Source organism: Biomphalaria glabrata, chromosome 18 (assembly GCF_947242115.1).
Source record: "Biomphalaria glabrata chromosome 18, xgBioGlab47.1, whole genome shotgun sequence".
NCBI classification, from domain to species: domain Eukaryota; kingdom Metazoa; phylum Mollusca; class Gastropoda; family Planorbidae; genus Biomphalaria; species Biomphalaria glabrata.
In genome coordinates, this window is record NC_074728.1 from 13,030,726 (window position 1) to 13,051,966 (window position 21,241).

The following is a 21,241-nucleotide window of genomic DNA, read 5'->3' on the forward strand; positions in this document are numbered from 1 at the left end:
CTGATACGCGCCGCCATCTTTAATTCAAATGCTCAAAACAAAAGCTGCCAACTAGAAAATAAAACTAAATTAAAATATATCTAGCATAATTACACAGTGTGACATAGATCTACACTACACTTACAGGCCGTCCCAGGTACAGAATAATAAAATAATTACACGACAGACCACAAAGATCTTCGGCTGCCACACAGAGAGAGATACGGTACTGACCACTGGTCAAATGTACACTCAACTGTTTTAATACAGTCATTGGTTAATATGCATGACTAAATGCATGACGCGTAGGACGTAATCATCTTCTTTTTTGAAGTAACGTCTGTATTATATAAGATAAGACACTAACGTATATAAAAATATGCGGAAGTACAATTATAAAATCTGACACTAACCTATAAAAATAAAATATATAAAAATAGCTCTAACCTATACAACAAAAATATATATAAAATAGCTCTGGGAGCGCAAGCTCACAATTGTTTACTTTTTAACAAAGTACAGTTCAATAAATAGAACAGACAACACAACATTAAGTCTTAATGACTGCAAAAAATACACGAAGACATATAAAGTAGCATCATTTTAATGCAATTGACGAACCAAATTAAGAAAGATTATTTAAACTAGATAATACTAAAAAATGTTATTATCAGCTATTTGACAATGCACAAACATTTAAATAGATACTACTGTATCCCTTTGAATGTGGCACATTACTTTCCTGAAGGCCAATTGAAATTTAACACAAAGTGTTTTCTTTAAAAACAAATATATAAAATGTAACGCTAGTCTACACTAATAATATACATCAAACTAAAAAAACAACGTCTTTTGTCATATATATAAACAATTGAACCTTGAATACAACTGAAATGTGAGGGTTAACAAAATAAAAACACATTTCTGCAAGTCAGTTTGATACAACTGGAATGTGAGGGTTAACATAATAAAAACATATTTCTGCAAGTCAGTTTGATACAACTGGAATGTGAGGGTTAACATAATAAAAACACATTTCTGCAAGTCAGTTTGATACAGTGTGAGAGTAACTAAAACATCTTCAATTCAATGTGATCCAATTGGACATTGGAAATCATTATTTGGTTTTCTTTTTAAACAAAAAAACAACAAACAAACTACAAAACCAAAGAACACTCAAAGAAAGTATGTACAAAAGCACAGAACGCGGTGGTCGAGGGGCTAAGGGTTCCAAATCTGGGGGTCCTGGATTCAAATCTCAGTGAAGAGTTGTGGGCAGTAAAGGAGTAACTCATTGTGCTGGCCACAGACACCCTGCTCTTTAACCGTTGGTCAAAGAAACAGATGACCTTAACATCACCTCCCCCATAGATGACAACTTTCCTATGTAAAACATCACACACAAGAAACATACAAAGCAATGAGACACTGTACAATTAAAATGAAAGACTTAATTAAAAGCTTGGCACACTATTATTGGTCACAGGTATTAAAAACCAAATGAAAAATGTTAGTCTAAGGGAATCTAAAATGTCTTCAACTGTCACTTATACCTTCTCTTCTAAACTATATACAGATCTTTGCAATGTAAGAACTCCCATCTTTAGTAAGCAGATTAATGCATTGGCCTTGTGACGAAGCTAATTGGAAATTTATTAGTGACATGAAACAGACCTTAACATTATTTCTTAAGCTGCCCCCAATAAGTGAAACAGAGCTAAAAAATAAATTTTATAGTGGTCAACAGCCTGGACACAAAATATTTAAGTGGTCCCTTAAGTTTAAAAATGGGAGAACTACTGGTCTTGAGAATTAGACCTCTACACTAACCCTTAAATATGTCTTCATTAAATAAAAAAAAAACACTTTTTGCCAGACAGACAACAAAGAAACAAAAATTTTACAAAAAATTTTATTAAAAAAAAATATTATTTACATAAAGACTTTGAGGTGGTAGATTTTACCAATGTATTAGCTACAGATCAGAAGTAATATTTAATAAAAAATTACTATAATTGTAAAAATGTAACAGAATAAATAAGACCCATTAATGTCAGGATTAAAATATATAAAATTGAGACATTAACTGTTGAAGCCCCACTTTTATCTCGGGCAAAGTCCTTTGGTACAAATGAGACATTAACTATTGAAGCCCCACTTACATTTCGGGCCAAGTCCTCTGGTACAGATGTGACATTAACTGTTGAAGCCCCACTTACATCTCGGGCCAAGTCCTCTGGTACAAACAGCAGTGAACTGATGATGTGGATAACTCCATTAGTGGCACCAATGTCAGAGTGAACTACCTGAGCCCTGATACCTTGAAACATGATATAGGCAGCTGAAAGAGAAGAGATCAAATATAACTGTGTTTAGTTCAAGTTTTATGGTAAGGCAAAGAGATGGGACTACAAATGTTTCTGGGACAATGTTAGTGTCGTGCGCGAGTGAAGTTTTCTTTTGTATTTAATATTTGTGTTTTAGAGTATAGGAATTAGTTAGCATTAGGTGCGTTTTGTTGTCTAAAATGTTGTGCATATGTATGTTAACATCATCCTTAGTTTCCGCGGTGGAGAGATCTTCTTTTGTTAGCTGTTTAGCTGGCTTTTCTATTTCCCCGTTTTAACTTCTGTTAGGTTTGGGCTACGGGAAAGAGTGTCGCCTTTTCGCACATAGAGCCGTATCGTTAACAATCGTTGTTGGAGGTGTATAAAAATAATGTTCTGTAGGCCATGTGACGATACAAAACTTGCATGCAAAAGTTCATTTGAGTTTTTCCCAGCAAATCGTGAGAAACTTTAAATTTTAACTTAATCAATTATTTTCCTGTCCACCCATAACTAAATTCTTATAGAATTTATCTCCCCTCGCACTGTTTCTCACGGACAAATCTCGACGTAAAACAATTAACTAGCTTCTCTAGGGCTAACTTTTAATTTTTGACCGCTGTACAGGTGACCAGCACACAATGGTCGCTGCACCAGCGTTACACGCAGCGGCCTAATAACTTTTCATACCTATTCCCCCCCCCCCACGCAGGATACGCACCGCTCTAAGATTAGCATTGCACTCGGGCTGGACAGATACATATTCGCCTTAGTCCCTACTCTCACGGTACAGGCCATAAATCTGACCTGACGCCTGACATCTCCGGTACATCGATACATGTGAGAAAATCACCTAGATTTCTTCCCCACCCGTTAAACAAAATGCCCCATCTATATATAGAGAGAGACCAAAGCATTCTAAGTTAGGCCCGCTAGGATTCATACAGTCTCCCCTGTTAGGAATTGTACTTGTGAGGTTTCATTAGGGACAAACGGCCTGGTTGCTACACACGATTGCTACACCCGACTGTTATAACTACCTGAGATGAACTCCTATTGAAAAATCAGAGCAGGAAGGACTAGTCCTCCCGTAGTGCTCTGGCAAGAAACTTAGCCGTCCGGCGTAGTGCCTCATGGCTACCATACAAGTCGAGTGACTGCACAGGCAAGTCCCCCCTTAGCTCGCGGAGCTGGGGACACTCGTACAAGACATGCGACACTGTTTCGACGCTCTCTCCACAGTGACGGCATCGGGAGTCAAAGTTAGTGCGGAACCGGGCAAAGTATGCCCCAATAGGACAATGTTCCGTCCTGCACTGCGCAACTATTGACTGCTCTGACCTCCTCAGTCGCCACCATGGATCGTCGCGATCTGGGTGACGCATGCGCTGCCAGACACCACGTGCTCTGTCGGATTCCTCCCAGGACTTTAACCACTTCTCATGAATGAGTGCTCGGATTTGTGCCGTTGCTTGTAAGTACGTGCTTGGTGCTTCGAGGTGTGTGGCTGCTCATAAGTAATGAGCCCCCGGCAGTCTGTGCATTTGCACTTAAATACAGTATAGCCGGTGATACTGGCATTGCGTTTGCCAGTTAATGTCTCTTGTAATAAAGCCACGTCTATTGCCCTCTCGTGGAGGAGTTTTGAGAGCTCTAACACCTTTGGGATGACCCCGCAGATGTTAATTTGTAAAATCAGGAGGGACCTTGTGTTTATGGGCTTAGTCCCTGGAGTGGGTTGGATCCCACTGGTGTCAGTTTGGGTTGTTTGGGGGCCGGAGGCTCCCGTCACTATTTCGCTTCCAGTTATATTTGCCTGCGGTGTATCTAGGTCCGCAGGAGGTTGTGGCAGACTTCCATCAACCTTATTCGAATCGGACCTCCGAAGGAGGTACGAATGCAGTGTTCGTTGAGAAGAGGACTTAGGTGGAGGAATTTTAGCTAACTTTTCACGACCTGACAAATTCCCCCTCATCGAGGTCGCGGGGCGACTAGTAGCTGACTTTTCGTGTCCAGGCCTGACGCCCACTACCCGGCGCACGGAGCCTGTTCGGGTCTGCTCGTGCCCGCTTTTTACTGTGTCTGTGTCGATCATGGTTGTATGGTTAAGGCCGTTGGCGGCCTTAGTTACTGCTCTAATGCAGCAGCGTGCATGGCCTATACTTATGTCGCCACTAAGGGCAAGGCAGAGACCTGCCCAAGCAATCACCGCCACAGATTGGCATATAAGTTTCCTGCAAGGCAGGAGTGGGGCGGCGCGCGTTTCTCGATATTCCCAGTGTCAGAGTCGCCATTGGTCGCGGCGGATTCCTCCACTAGCGCGCCAGGGAACGGGCTAGTTAGAGCCTAGCTCGTGGACGCCGACCGGTCCGCCCGACGCAGCCCGCTAAGGCCGCGCCAGTCAGTCCAGTCTTTGCCCAAAGTGAGACCCGCGAATCAGCAGAGTCCCAGGAGAACCCGACCAACCCTCGAGTTGGTGTCCAGCGCTATCCGCTTTTCGGAGATCCCGTTAGGTCTCTTACTCACCGTTGCCCCGGGGCCCCACAAGGGGGGACTGGACATAACCCCTTTAAGTTCCTTTTACACTTGCCGGCTGCTCATTCATCAGCGGCAAGCAACCAGTACCCTTGGCCACTCCCAAAGAGCGGAGTGTTCACGCGGCGACCACGATGAGGTGGTACTGGAACGCCGCGGTTATAACTACCAGATCTCCATAGAAAGTTGTAACCGGAGCAGACCACACCAGATACCCCCCCCCCAATTGGCATTGGCATTGTTTACTTTCCTTGGCCTTAACATATTGCCCAGTGTCCACAGTGCCTTATACTGCCCAGTATCATCTGTCCAGTACCCGGCCCAAACTATCCACTGCCCAATAGCTATTACCTAATGCCGACAGATTAGAGCAATCTTCGCTGCAGAAGATAAACTGGTGTTGAGTTAGCACGGCTCTCTACGAGCTAGAGATCACAGCTGAGAGATCGTCCCACTACAACTTAGTCTGCAGCACCAACCCTCTCTACTGCTAAACAGACAGCGGCCTCACCCTAGAGCCAGCTTGCCTACATCATAGAGAATATCCCGAGCCAACGTCCTAAGACAGAGCCGGATGACTCATCCTTCTGAGTGCCAGTCCTTCGACCGACAGAAGACGACCCACGGGCTAGCAGCTAAGAAAATAAGTAGCCAGACATAGGAACCCTCTTCTCTTCCAATCACTCAATAATTAGCAATCCATGATGAGCAGTTATGTTAGATATTAGCACCTTCTTTTAGTTTCTTGATTATAATTTTATTTGATCATTTATCTTTTTGTAAACTTTCATTTATTAAATTATTTTAATTTATAAACTTCTAATATTGGTCTGTTCTTACTGTAAGTTGCGGTGTGCCTGTACAAAATCTTATATGTGAGCGGGATAAATTTATAAAATTTCCCCTAGACTTAAACAAACAAGCCAAATATTAACAGGCCACCAAGATGGAGTGGGCGTGTGAAAGGTGTGTTATTGCTATTTGAATATTTATTAATGGAATGCTAACCACAATGATATTGATATCCATAAAAAAATATTTTATTAATTTGCAATTACGTGTTATTAAATATTGTTCACGTTGACAATTGTTATTCAACAGTTCCGTTGGATAATTTAGTTTGTGGTTCTAATGCTAGTATTCTTTGTTCTCGGTTTACACTGTTCAGGAACCGCAGCCGGGCCTGTACATCATACCCTAGATGAGCCCGAATAACCCCTCCATGACAGGTCATCCAGTGAATGCACTTCATTTGAGTTTTTCCCCAGAAAAAATAATTGTCAATTTTTTTTCTTTATCTGCTCAGTTTTTTATTTAATTATATATATATATATATATATATATATATATATATATATATATATATATATATATATATATATATATATAACATGAAATTGGGATACTTTGCTTCAAGAGGTGATTTTGCCTACTCAATACTTAGAATATGAATGGTTTTAAAAAGTTTTTCTGAGTTGTTTCCCTTGGTTTTTCATCTATTTATTAAAGAATATAGGTTAGTGTTTTGAAATCACTCTTCCACCTTCTATAATTTGCAAAACAAGCCAGCTACAGGAACTTCTATTTCATTTTTACTGAGTTTGAATTTGAGTTTAAGTATAATATAATGTTTGCAAATATATACAGTTATTTTATATTTCTGGGTTGTTATAATTGGTTTATAATTACGTGAGGAAATTTTGATGAAACACATTTTTTACAGATTTTATGCCTAAGGCAGAGGCAAAGTAACCATGTGGTGATTTTTTTTTCTTCAGATAATCATGCCAAGAGCCTACAATAAGAAACTGATCTCACTAAAGATTTTGATGAAGAGACTTTATTCAAAGATTTGAAAGAGTGAAAACAGGAAGGAGCAGAAATGCAGCTGGAAAAATGGGACAAGAATAAAAGAAATTTCTGTTTGAGCAAATCATCCAGTGCGATGAGATGGGTGCAAGTAGGCAACATCCTTTACTGCCAACATTTTCAACATCAGCTTTACTACAAGTGTACTTTTAATATGGGAAAATAAAGTATGATGTTAAACAGTAAACAAAGTAACCTTATGTACTCCAAAAGATACCAAAAGGTAAGGCAAAGAATGCCTTATCATCAGCAATGACAGAAAAAAAAATTGGTCTACAAAAATATACCAAAAATTGTTATGTAAATTTATTGGGCTAAACTGGGCTGGTAGTATGGATGCTGAATGTGCAATTAGCATGAACCCTTGAGGTTAAAGTGTTATGAATAAGACAATGCTTGTGTGTTTGGACAGAATTGGAAAAAAATAAAATAGAATTTTTTTTTTTTTTTCAAATTTAAATGACAGAATTTTGCGTTAAGATCTTTCTAAGAGAAATAATTTTTATTTTGATAAAAAGAGTGTAGTAAGTAATTAAAAACTATAAGATTATTGTTAACATTTATTAAATTTCTTAGAACTTGGGGGGTGGGGGGGGGGAATGCAAAGTCTTATATAGAATTTAGCTACCTATATAGAGCAGTTTCGTTTCTTTTATTAGGAATTAGTGGGCCTACCTACACAGAATCATCTGTTAAATTCCTTTTTTTCTGCTAAAAGTATCAACTTACATCTCTGTCCACTGGGAATATTACTTCAAGTATTAACTTACTTCTCTGTCCACTGGGAATATTACTTCAAGTATTAACTTACTTCTCTGTCCACTGGGAATATTACTTCAAGTATTAACTTACATCTCTGTCCACTGGAAATATTACTTCAAGTATTAACTTACTTCTCTGTCCACTGGGAATATTACTTCAAGTATTAACTTACATCTCTGTCCACTGGGAATATTAATTCAAGTATTAACTTACTTCTCTGTCCACTGGGAATATTACTTCAAGTATTAACTTACTTCTCTGTCCACTGGGAATATTACTTCAAGTATTAACTTACATCTCTGTCCACTGGGAATATTACTTCAAGTATTAACTTACATCTCTGTCCACTGGGAATATTAATTCAAGTATTAACTTACTTCTCTGTCCACTGGGAATATTACTTCAAGTATTAACTTACTTCTCTGTCCACTGGGAATATTACTTCAAGTATTAACTTACTTCTCTGTCCACTGGGAATTTTACTTCAAGTATTAACTTACTTCTCTGTCCACTGGGAATATTACTTCAAGTATTAACTTACTTCTCTGTCCACTGGGAATATTACTTCAAGTATTAACTTACATCTCTGTCCACTGGGAATATTACTTCAAGTATTAACTTACTTCTCTGTCCACTGGGAATATTAATTCAAGTATTAACTTACTTCTCTGTCCACTGGGAATATTACTTCAAGTATTAACTTACTTCTCTGTCCACTGGGAATATTACTTCAAGTATTAACTTACTTCTCTGTCCACTGGGAATTTTACTTCAAGTATTAACTTACTTCTCTGTCCACTGGGAATATTACTTCAAGTATTAACTTACATCTCTGTCCACTGGGAATATTACTTCAAGTATTAACTTACTTCTCTGTCCACTGGGAATATTACTTCAAGTATTAACTTACTTCTCTGTCCACTGGGAATATTACTTCAAGTATTAACTTACTTCTCTGTCCACTGGGAATATTACTTCAAGTATTAACTTACTTCTCTGTCCACTGGGAATATTACTTCAAGTATTAACTTACATCTCTGTCCACTGGGAATATTACTTCAAGTATTAACTTACTTCTCTGTCCACTGGGAATATTACTTCAAGTATTAACTTACATCTCTGTCCACTGGGAATATTACTTCAAGTATTAACTTACTTCTCTGTCCACTGGGAATATTACTTCAAGTATTAACTTACTTCTCTGTCCACTGGGAATATTACTTCAAGTATTAATTTACTTCTCTGTTCACTGGGAATATTACTTCAAGTATTAACTTACTTCTCTGTCCACTGGGAATATTACTTCAAGTATTAACTTACATCTCTGTCCACTGGGAATATTACTTCAAGTATTAACTTACTTCTCTATCCACTGGGAATATTACTTCAAGTATTAACTTACATCTCTGTCCACTGGGAATATTACTTCAAGTATTAACTTACTTCTCTGTCCACTGGGAATATTACTTCAAGTATTAACTTACATCTCTGTCCACTGGGAATATTACTTCAAGTATTAACTTACATCTCTGTCCACTGGGAATATTAATTCAAGTATTAACTTACTTCTCTGTCCACTGGGAATATTACTTCAAGTATTAACTTACTTCTCTGTCCACTGGGAATATTACTTCAAGTATTAACTTACTTCTCTGTCCACTGGGAATATTACTTCAAGTATTAACTTACATCTCTGTCTACTGGGAATATTACTTCAAGTATTAACTTACTTCTCTGTCCACTGGGAATATTACTTCAAGTATTAACTTACTTCTCTGTCCACTGGGAATATTACTTCGAGAGTCAAGTTGCACAATTAGTTCTTCTCCATTATCAGCATAAAAACTTCTTGGAGCTCCCACTGCAAGTTGGTCAATGTAAATCTTTTCTGTGTAAGTCATCAATCTTCTCATTAGCTGGAAAATATTTTTTTTTTGCAATTGACTTTTATAAAATATTTTTATGAATTACTGAATTATATTTCAATTCTATTGAGTCTGAGATTGTAATCACAATAGCTGCCAATTCAAAGGAAAATTACTTGACCAAAACTGTTTACATTTGAAAGAAGCTCATTGTTTACATCTTATGAAACCATGATGGCTGCCTGGTCAATATGTATGCACTGTCATCCCGATAGTTTATAGTTTGAGCCTTGCCCACTTCCATCTCCCATCTCCTGCAATCCTGCAGGGGGGGGGGGTGAACTACGATATATATATATATATATATATATATATATATATATATATATATATATATATATATATATATATTCATATAGTTCATTTCTGAAGATAGCAATATTTCAATATGTACACCATAGCTTGTACTTAGATTGGGCACAAATGTAGCCAACAAGAGGGTAAACAAACTGGTTTTACACAGTATTTGGTTGATTAGATTTTTAACATTTTTTATTAAGCAATTACAACATACTAGAAAGAAACTCTTTTAGTTATCCTGGATTAAAATTCTAGATATAGTTTTGTTTACAGATTGAGTTTATTCCCCCTTTAGCTAAGCATACAGCTCTGGACTTTGGAAAGGTAAAATGGCTATGGAGGTCCCATTATTATGAATTGTGGCTCCATCCATGCAGCTAAGGGTATGGTGTGGCATTTTAGCATTTATCATGCTTGGCTTCTTTTATCATTTTATTGGTACAAGGCTGTATTACTTTGCCCCATTTAGTTGCGTACTTTACACATCTATATTTAATGTATTATTTGCTTCATCTATATCTCTATCTAAGGCAACATTCAATATATATTTAAATGCAGGCGTGGATTCAATAATAACTTAAATGTTCCAGATTTGACTTAAAATTTTGAAAATGTTAAAAAGTAGAAATTCTTTTCAAAATGCTACATAGTGTTTATATTATAATGTTAGCTGAGAAAAGATGAAGAAGTGAGACTAGGTGAATTATTGTAAGCATTGACAACTTACCCATCTCCAACGTTGAGGTTCATTCATCACTTGTCTTCCATAAGGAGTCAGTGCAAAGTTTTCAATAGCTGTTCCATTGGGCACAAAAAATGTGAACTCGCATCTTAAAAAAAATTAATTATAAATTTTACTTGTATATATTTATTTATATTTTATAACAGCTAATATTTATGCTGGTTACATTGAAAAGTTAATAGGCTATATTTTCTAAAAACATATTGTATTTTGTGCAACCTCAAATGAATTGTAGCATTCCCCCTACACATAATTATGGTTTGTGTAGGTCAACAGTGTGTAAGACACTAGACTATGGACTGTGTGTTGTTTCGAAAAGCTTGGGTCAAGTCAATCCAACACAGTAGAGGACCAGGAGAGTTAAGGTGAGAACGAGATTTAAGTACAAGTTGTGTATAACTGTGATATTCAGACATTGACTACAGCCAATTGTTAAGTATTTGATTTTTACTTTTCATTATTTATTACACTCATTAAAGTGTCTCGTTATATCAGAGTCCAAGTTGTCAGGTTCTTGACTTAGCCATCTTGTTATGTCAAGGGTTTTTAGAGAATGGTAAAAATATGTATACTCTGACTAGATGTAGTAGATAAAACATTTCATTTCACTCTAATAACATAGCACACATAACCTTACATATTTCTTTTTTTTTTTTTAGAAAACAAAATATCACTTTGTTTTTAATAAAGTGCTGTATCTTCAAGTTTGAATGTTCTGAAGAGAGGCAATATTTCACAAGACTATGGAGACCTAGATAATTTGCCATGTGTAATGCAGACAAAATGATGTCTGTTGGTGGCAGATTAAAATTCTCTTTTGGATGCCTATGCTTGCCTTTGGTGTCAGCTTTTCTTTAGGTCTTTGTAAAAGTTCCCCCATCCCTTTCAGTAACCATTTCCTGTGAACTTCGTATCCATGCCAGTGAAGGCATACAATCACCTGAGTTGCTTTTTAAAGTGTTTAACCGCAAGACATCCGGCAAGTGTTAGGTATTTTAGAAGAGTAATTGGACTGGCCTGACCAAACCACTCAATAGTCTTAGAAAGATGCAAACAAATGCTATAGATGCAGCAGCTGACTAAGTATAGCACCTGTGTAGCCCTGGCGGGCTCATTCTGGACATCTGAATGGCCCGCCCCCTTGTGGGACTCGATGGCGGGTGGGGAGCACAGGTGCCAAATTACTACTAATGTCCACGGACAAAAAAAAAAACACCACCAAAAAACTTCTTGCCCCAGATTTGTGTCTGGGCAAGAGGCGAATAACAGATTCAAAAAAGGAGGAGGCCACAAGAAGCTGAACTACCTGGCCATCATTTTTGGTGGTCAGGTACACAGAGGAGGGGAAAAGCCTGACTAAGATGAGCTCTTTTATCATCTAAAAGGGACTTAAGTCAGTAGTGGGAGAGCCCAAGAGTGTATCTAAGCTACACAAGTCATTGGAACTTCTCGTAGAAGTTGATACACTCTGATGGGATTTTACGATGCAGAAGACTCTGTGATCTCCAAGTGAAAGTCATGCCACACAAGAGTTTGAACACCAGCAGAGGTGTAATCTGCACTAGAGACCTGCTGGAATGTTCCGAGAAGGAAATAGTGGAGGGAATTGAAGGAGTCACCCATGCCCGGCGCATTACCAGGCGCAGGGATGGTGAGGAGGTCAAGGCCGCCAATATTATCCTCACATTGGGAACTAGGACACCGCCAGAGTATGTGAAGGCAGGATACCTACGAGTTCTAGTGAGGCTTTATATACCTAATCCGATGAGGTGATTCAAGTGCCAGGATTATGGACACGGCGCGGCAGTCTGCAAGAGGAACACTGTGTGTGCCAGATGTGTTGGAGAGGGTTATGAGGACAACGGCTGAACAGCCCAGTTCAAATGCCCGAACTGTCGCGCTGGCTACTCAGCCTACTCTAAGAACTGCCCTGTGTGGAAACAGGAGGTTGTCGTACAGGAGTACAAGGAAAGAAATGAATGTACCTTCAGCCAGGCGAAATCAGCTGTATCGGCCCTACCCAACGGTCAATTCGGCTTGACAAAGACCTACGCCCAGGCTGTGGTAAAGATAGGAAATCAATAGCCACATTGACGGACACATTGACCCCACCACCCCCTCTTCCTCCTCCAACGCAGAAGAAAACAACGCCACAAAATACACCTCCTAAGAGAAAAGAAAGCCTTGTTGTCATGTTAAAGAACAGGTTCTCTGTGCTCGCTGTGAGCATGGAGACTGAGCAGCATGTCAAAACCAACACTCCTGGAGAACCCGGAGACATCATGTCTGACACAGGTTCTTCTCAGAGAACCCAGCCAGACACCTCTACTGAGAGATACCCGAAGTGAGGGAGGAGAAAATAGCCTCCGCTCTAACCGGAGGAATCTCCCCTTTCCAGAGAAAAAGACTTTTCCCAAAAGGGGGTTGTCCTCCTCTCCATCCAAACTCAAGACTAAAATACCAAGGTCACTGGAATAAAGGGAAACCCATTAGAGGTCTCCCAAGGCCTAATAGCTCCAAGTAGATCATTTACAACAAGCCGTGGATTCTAGAATTTGGCAGTGGAACTGTAGTGGCCTCAAGGCCAATTACGAAGAAATGCAGCTACTGATTTACTCAGAGACTCCTGTAGCTGTCTGCTTACAGGAAACATTTCTGAAAGATAGCATCCGTTTCCGAAAATACAGTGCTTACAACAGGAATGTTTAGGATGCAGAGAGAGCATCAGGTGGAGTCTGTATCCTTGTGAAGGACATCGTCCCCCATGAGAGAGTAGTGCTACACACCACACTACAGGCTGTAGCACCTAGGATAACCCTACACAAGGTTATCACTTGCTGCAGCCTGCATCTATCCCCAGGCGCTACATTGAACCCAACAGACACAGAGAACCTCATAAAACAACTTTCTCGGCCCTATATAATCCATGGGGATTTCAATACCCATAACACTTAGTGGGGATCCAACAATACTGACACAAGAGGTCGTATGCATCACCGACCTACTTGCACACAGGAACTGGATCTCTCACGTGAATTGACCTCACCGTATGTGTCCCCGGACTTCTGGACGATTTAAGTGGTCAGTAAGCAATGATCTACGAGGAAGTGATAACTTTCCAATCATCAATGCTAACTAACAATCTCCCCTCATTGGGACGACCTAAGCGGTGGAAGCTGAATAAAGCTGATTGGGAACAATTCCAAAAAGATGCTCCGAGGGTATTATAGAAAATATCCTAAATAAACAGAAGCTACTTGATATTGCCCGGAAAGTTTTCCCTTTAACCTCAGCAAACCCTAAATGGCCTATCAAACCATGATTTGATACAGCTTGCAAATGTGCTATTGGCGATAAGAAAAAAAAAGGCTGGCTGCATTTATAAGGAATCCTTTCCAGGAAAATCTAAAGCTATTCAGGATAGCTAGAGCAAAGGTTAGACAAACCATTCGGATAGCCAAAATGTATTCCTGTTGAAATTTTGTTAGCAGTCTGGATGCCAAAGGGAAAGAATGAAATGCAATATGGCATTTGAAAAACCAAGGACGAACATTACGTCCTCCAGAGATAAAGCTGACTGCCTTGCATCCTCAATAGCAGATAAATCATCCACTGCACACTACACGCCACTACACGCCAGAATTCCAAAAAGTCAAAAAAGGGAGGAAAGACACCCCATTGACTTCAGATCAGAGAACAATGAAGATTATAACAAACCGTTCTCGCTTAAAGAACTGAGGGACTCGCTGGACAAATCAAATGACACAGCGCCAGGAGAAGATGAAATCCATTGTGAATTCCTCAAGCATATTTACGAACCCTCATTGGCAACCCTGCTAAAAGTCTGTGTATGGCAAACAGGCGCTTTCGCAAACAGCTGGAGGAAAGCCACAGTTATACCGATACCTAAACCGGGAAGAGATGGGTCTGACCCAGCTAACTATTGCCCAATAACACTAACAAGCTGCATCTGCAAAACCATGGAAAGGATGATAAACAATAGGTTGGTCTGGTATCTCGAGAGAAATAAAATAATCTCCAACTACCAGTGCCGATTCCGGCAGGGGCGGATATCAACTGACCACCTGGTAAGGCTGGAAGCTTTCATCAGAAATGCATTCCTTAGACGAGAACATCTAGTAACTGTATTTTTCGATATAGAAAAGGCCTATGATATAGTTCGTCCATCGTGTATCGATGATGACCACTTTGTCATCCAGGGGGCTGAGGGCTTTTATATATATTTTTTTGTATTGTTTTTGTTTTTTTTGTACTTTTTTGTATTTTTCGATATAAAAAAGGCCTATGATAAAACCTGGAAACATGGCATTCTACGTGACATGGAGCTTATGGGGCTTAAGGGACACCTTCTCTGCTTTGTGAGGGAATTCCTAAAGGACCTTAAATTTAAGGTTCGAGTGGGCAACTCCGTTTATGACACTTATGACCAGGAAACGGGTGTACCCCAAGGCAGCATTCTCTCAGTAACCCTTTCTGTATGTTGATTTTTTTCATTTTTACACTTTGCAAAAACATGAATACTTTAGAAAAAAAAAGTTACAATTATGTTTAAATAAAATTCAAAATTGGTAAAACGACAATGGTTTTAAAACAGCATGCATTTTTGTAATTTAAGGGGAATCCACCCAGACCCTGAACTATTTTTACACAAAAAGAAGATCCCTGTTGTGAAAACTACAAAATTTTTAGGTTTCACCCTAGATTCCAAATTTAATTTTCTCCCCCCACATTAAGGAACTTAAGAAGAAATGCCAAAAGTCATTAAACATTCTCAGAGTACTCAGCCATACGGACTGGGGAGCTGACAGAGATACCTTGCTGCTGCTATATCGGAGTCTAATCCGATCCAAGTTGGAATACTATGGATCCATAATATATGGAGCAGCTTGGAAATCTTATCTAAAAATACTGGAACCCATACAAAATGCTGCACTGCGTCTCTGTCTCGCTGCGTTTCGTACATCACCTATCCCAATTCTTCATGTGGAGGCTGGAGAACTCCCCATGAACATAAGAATGAAAAAGCTTTCAATGCAGTATATAGTCAAGCTAAAATCCAACCCCAAGAACCCTGCTATCGACTCCATATTTAGCTATACAGATGTAGAAATATACAATCGTACAGCCGTTGGGCCTTCGAATGAGAGAACCCATTCAAAATTTAACCCCACCCATCGACCAAATCTCTAAAATAGAAATCCCACAGAACCCTCCTTGGTTGATAAATAAACCTAAATTAAATTTATCTCTCCTTAATTTCAAAAAAAAAAGAAAATACAGACTCGAGCATACTACAAGTCCACTTTAGGGAACTGCAGGAGAGCTGTGGAGATTGTGGCACCATCTACACTGACGGATCCAAAATGGATGGAAAGGTCGCGTGTGCCTGCTCCTTTCGGAACAAAACAATCTCCCGTAGACTCCCCGATGGATGCTCAATCTTTACGGCCGAATTACATGCAATATCGCTTGCACTAATGGTAGTTAAAGCATTAGAAAGGAGATAATTTATCATATGCTCCGACACCAAATCTGCTTTGCAAGCTTTGGGACGGATGAAGACTGACATTCAATTGGTACTTAAAAGCTTTTGGACCAAATAACAGCAGACCATAGGGATGTCACCTTCATCTGGATTCCCTCCCATGTGGGCATAGAGGGAAACGAAGCCGCAGACAGAGAAGCAAAAAGAGCACTAAATCACGCGGTGTCAGGAACCCAAATTCCCTGCTCGGACATGACACAAAGTATTGCCTCTGCCACCTATCGATAGTGGCAGGATCAGTGGGAGGCTGAGACCCACAACAAACTCAGACAGGTTGTGGCGTTAGGTTGCGGCCCACATCTAAGGGTCTGACAAGGCGTGGTTGCACGACCATGTCCAAACTTAGGATTGGCCACAGCTACATCACGCACTCCTTTGTGCTGAAGAGAGAGGAGACACACTTTGTTAGCACTGGGACTCTCGTCTCCCTGTGGAACATATCCTCATTGATTGCCCCAGATACCAGGATATTAGGGGAAGCGCAGAACTTAAAAACACTGTTCGATAGTGTCGACCCTGGGAAGGTACTGGGCTTTGTTCGGGAGGTGGGGTTGCCTATGAAGATTTGATTTGTGAAACTGTGAACATATAATATTTACAAAAGATTTTTTACTAAAGATGTTTACAAAATTTACTATTTTAACTGTGAATAGACCTTGCTTTTAATGATTTAACTGTATGGAATTTAGCTCTGGTGAAATGAAGGGAGAGTAATCCTTGAATGATTATGGGCACGACATTGCATAAATTGTGCCGATGTGCAAAAAACTCAAACTCTTTGAAAGGATAATTTTTCTTAACTACCTAAGTGATATACAACTGTATTACCGAACATAATAAATATCATTAAAGTAAAAAAGTATAACCCACCTGAGTAAATCTTCACCACAAGGTACAACATAGTTATTGTTATTTGTATTGCTATTGGGATTAGTGATCCAAGTGCCACTGGAAGGCGGCTTGCTTCCAGCTGCAGCACTGGCACTAAAAATGCATTCTAAATTTTTTGTTAGAGTTGGGTCTCTCATGTACTTGTCTAGTCCAAGATACTGAAGTTGAATATATGTAGACCTGGAACACCATTTAATTAAAATTAAAAAACAATACAAGCCTAATTCAGTGAAGTCATAAAAAATAGATTTATCAATTGTGATTATTTTTAATTGAAGTCTATTATTGATATTTAATCACAAGAATTTTTAGTAAGAGATTAAATAGGAGACCATTTCATTGAAGATGGAATATTAACATTCAAGAATGAAATTACTAAATTATTAATTCTATGTAAGAGTGTGTGTATTGACAGGTTACAGATAATTTATAAAATGAAAACAATGCATTTTAATGTATAAAGAATGCAACATTTAGCAATTTACATAATATTTAATGACTGAAAATTCTACATTTGAATGTTGATGTAATAGAGATGTATGCATGTAAAAGGTTAAATGGTGTAATGTTGAGGAATGCGAATGTCGTGGAATGCTGGGTTCGTGCTTCCTGGAGTCACACTTGACACTTAACCAACACAAATGGTAGAGATTGAATGAGTCCAATATGTTGCACACTTCATGGTAGTTACAAAAATGATCCAATGCATAGAATTCAGTCGCGTCCACATAACAGCGATACCAAACATATCCAATATACTAAATCTTATTAAACCACAGCGGGTAACAATAAATTTCAAAGTTACTACTTGACTTCAGAGAAAAACTTATCAAAATACGTGTACTGTCTCAAAAGTCTTCTGGGTTCAACTGCTCAAAAGCTAGTACTTAACTCAAGTTTACTACTTGACTCTCTAAGTCACTACTGTCCGCGCCGGACCAAAAGATACTACTGACTGAACTAAAAGTCAATTTAGTCATTCTTACTTCCTGTTTCTATATTAGGAGTTTCAGTGTCTTTCCACTCTATTAACCTGAGGTGAAAAGGCAAGGCCAACAGAGACTGTGACAATGCAGTATTACTATATGTATATTATTTTTATTACAAGGAAAACATAATTCAAACAAGCAGAATATAAAAAAAAAACAACTTAAAAAAAACAAAGCTTATATTAATGTGTAGGCTATCAATTAGTTTGGATCAGTCATGTAATCAAATATGTAACTAACAATAATAAATCTGTGCAATTAGAAATATTTATTTACCAATTGTTTTTGTTTAGCGCAATTTCATGCTTTTAGCGTTCTCAATACGATATGATCCCATAACTTGTCTGGACCAGTTGGGAAAGGGATAGAAAGAACGTGGTATCTGGGTAATTGCTTTTTAAATGTGTTTTTTAAAAAAGGGAATAACCTGAATTCGAACTAAAGCCTTCTCAGGCTTCTCAAGTCAACGCGGTAACCACTCTGCTTGTGAGGAGTCTATCAGCATGGAAAATTGTATAATTATCTATTGTTTCTATTTCATGTGTTTGTTTACTAAGCCTCATATAGCAGCCTAATATAAAGAGGACTAATTTAGTTTATACCACCACTTCAGTCAAGAAATAATTATTTCCCTTGTTTGATATACCAAACAAAGTAATTTATTACCAATAGTTAATTAACTAATTGGTTAATACATTTGTATTGATTGTTGTGCTGTCAGGTAAAAAAAAAAAATAATTCTGCAAAATTTCAGTTTGATCTGAGATTGAGTGTTGAAGAAATAACATGTACAAACTTTTGGCCAGACAGAGTGAGTTGACATAAGTTTTGTAGAAATCTCAAAAGATATTTAAAAAAAAAAGGTTTATCTCTTTTCTGCATTGTTTTCCAACTTTTCACCTTTTTTTTTTTGCAAGATTAAAAAAAGATATTCAGAGAGGTTTTCCCACACTAATAATCTCCCTTTATATCACAATTGGAAGTAAACTTACACTAGCCAGTCCTCACAAAAGATGGTATATGGAATGTCACGAACTGGGATACCAAAGACAGCATCAATCTGATGTACAACTCCATTGGTGACTCCAATATCTGGTTTGAGGACACGAGCCTTCACATAGCCTCCTTCAACCCAGGTGTCTGTTGTAAAAAAAAAATATTGTTGTACATTTTGTTTTAAAATTTAAAACATTACATACATTTAAATCAAATAAAGTTGGTTATTGCCTAACTTGAATCCAATTGATAAATCATGTGAAACTGCACTAGTTCAGGTATATAATATAATGAAAGTTATATATAAATGGAATTATTCAGCTGACCAATGTTTCTAGGTAATTCTAGTAATGCTCTTCATAAAGACGTTGATGGTTTTGAAGAATACTGACGGATTAATTACTTTCTTTTTTTTTTTTTTGTCACTTTTAAAATTTTTGGTTTATTTTTTTTCTTACAATGATATATTTTTTATGATTATTTTATTATCAAATAGTGAATTTTGGTCAAAGACTATTGCTTGTTGAAAAAAAAAATCAGTTTCAATGTGTTCCCATGTTCAGCAGACAAAGTGAGGGTGGAGTCATTTAGATATTGTGAGACAAGACTCAAATTCCTACTTCAAATAGTGTTGTATTTTTTTGTTAACCATATCACACATCATGGTGTAAGAAACAAGTTTCTGAAAGGACTTGAGGTCTAAGGTTAACAACTAATTTTGTTAAATTTTAGATCAATAACAAAAAAATATTTTTTAAAAATATTATTAAAAAAAGCTTATATTAAGTGTACTTGTATAAATTAGTTTGGATCAGTCATGTAATTAATTTTGTAATAGATCTAGACTAACAATAAAAAAGCATTTATAAAAAAAAAAGGGGGAAACGACCTGAATTCAAACTCATTGCTCAAACCTTCTCAAGCCCACATGTTAACCACTCAGCTAGTGAAAGGCTTATAAACATGGAAGATTGTATAGTTATCTATTGTTTCTACTGTATCTATTGTTATGAAATGTTTTGAAAAATATATCCTTAAACAACTTGTAGCAAAAGTCAATAACAGCCTAGACCCTCACCAATTTGCATACAAAGCAGCTAGAGGAACTGAGGATGCCATTCTATTGCTTTTGGACCAGCTTTATAAGCATCTCGATATACCCAAAACATATGCACGAGTCCTCTTCGTAGATTTCTCCTCGGCTTTCAATACCATACAGCCACATCTAATGATAAACAAACTGAGTAACTTAAATGTAAGCCCTTACTTGCAAGCATGGGTTCTAAACTTTTTAACCCAACGGCCCCAGTATGTTAAAGTCAACAACACCAAATCGTCAACTCGAGTACTATGTACGGGTGCTCCACAAGGTTGTGTACTTTCTCCTGTTCTATACACTCTTTACACTAATGACATAAGAAGCATCTATGACTCAGTTAAACTCATTAAATTCGCTGATGATACTGCCATAGTCGGTCTTATTTCAGGAGACGAAACTCAGTATCGAAGCTCGATAGAAGAGTTTACAAACTGGTGCACCGACAACTTTCTAGAACTGAATGTAACAAAAACTAAAGAACTTATAATAGATTTTAGAAAGAAAAAACAAACTATACGTGAACTGCAAATAAACACTACATCTATAGAACAAGTAAAGGCATATAAATATCTAGGCGTTATCATCAACAACAAGCTTTCATGGGAAGACCACCTTGGAACTCTGACAAAGAAAACAGCCCAGCGACTCTTTTTTCTATACAAACTCAACAGTTTTAAATTAAACAAGAAGATCATTGAGACATTTTACGGCGCGACTGTACAAAATCTGCTAACATACGGAATAAGTTGTTGGCAAGGCAACGCCTTATCTAAACTGTTGCAACGTCTAGAAAACATCATTAAAAAAGCATCACAACATTACCACATTTAAAGGAACTTTTTGAACAAACGTGCTTAAGAAAATTTGAAAAAATCTTGGAAGACAACGGTCACCCGCTCCATCAGAACTACGTCAGGTCGTCGCGAAGTGGGCGACTGCTGTCAATCAAAACAAGAACGGAGTGGTACAAAAACTCGTTCGTACCTCACACGGTCAGACTCTATCACCGCCACTCATTGATCAGGGAACATGAAATGCACCAAGATACCTGTGTGTAGTCGCTGAATGAACTCTTTATGTTGTCTGTTGTATTTATGTGTATTTTTCTGTTGTGTTGTCTTTATATGAGACACGAGTCCTTGTAATCACAACAAATTTCCGTAAGGATCAATAAAGCAGTCTTAGTCTTAGTCTTAGTCTTACAGTCTCGTCCTTTTTTTCAGGTTTGTGTTCACTAAGGCTTACTTGATTTAATTACAAT

The 21,241-nt window shown here is 38.0% G+C and overlaps 1 protein-coding gene across 2 annotated transcripts in view; it reads right to left on the reverse strand.

Annotated features, from left to right (window-relative positions):
• Window positions 1–567: 567 nt before the first annotated feature.
• LOC106061922 (fasciclin-1-like) overlaps window positions 568–21,241 on the reverse strand; it is a 139,860-nt gene continuing 119,186 nt past the window's right edge. For both annotated transcript variants that reach the window (XM_056017270.1, XM_056017271.1), the window contains exons 10-14: window positions 18,878–19,025; window positions 16,876–17,076; window positions 10,425–10,527; window positions 9,244–9,388; window positions 568–2,320 (exon numbers count right to left, since the gene is read on the reverse strand). In XM_056017270.1, coding sequence (XP_055873245.1) covers window positions 1,989–2,320; window positions 9,244–9,388; window positions 10,425–10,527; window positions 16,876–17,076; window positions 18,878–19,025 — 929 coding nt within the window. In that variant the 3' untranslated portion in view covers window positions 568–1,988. The remainder of the gene's footprint in view (window positions 2,321–9,243; window positions 9,389–10,424; window positions 10,528–16,875; window positions 17,077–18,877; window positions 19,026–21,241) is intronic.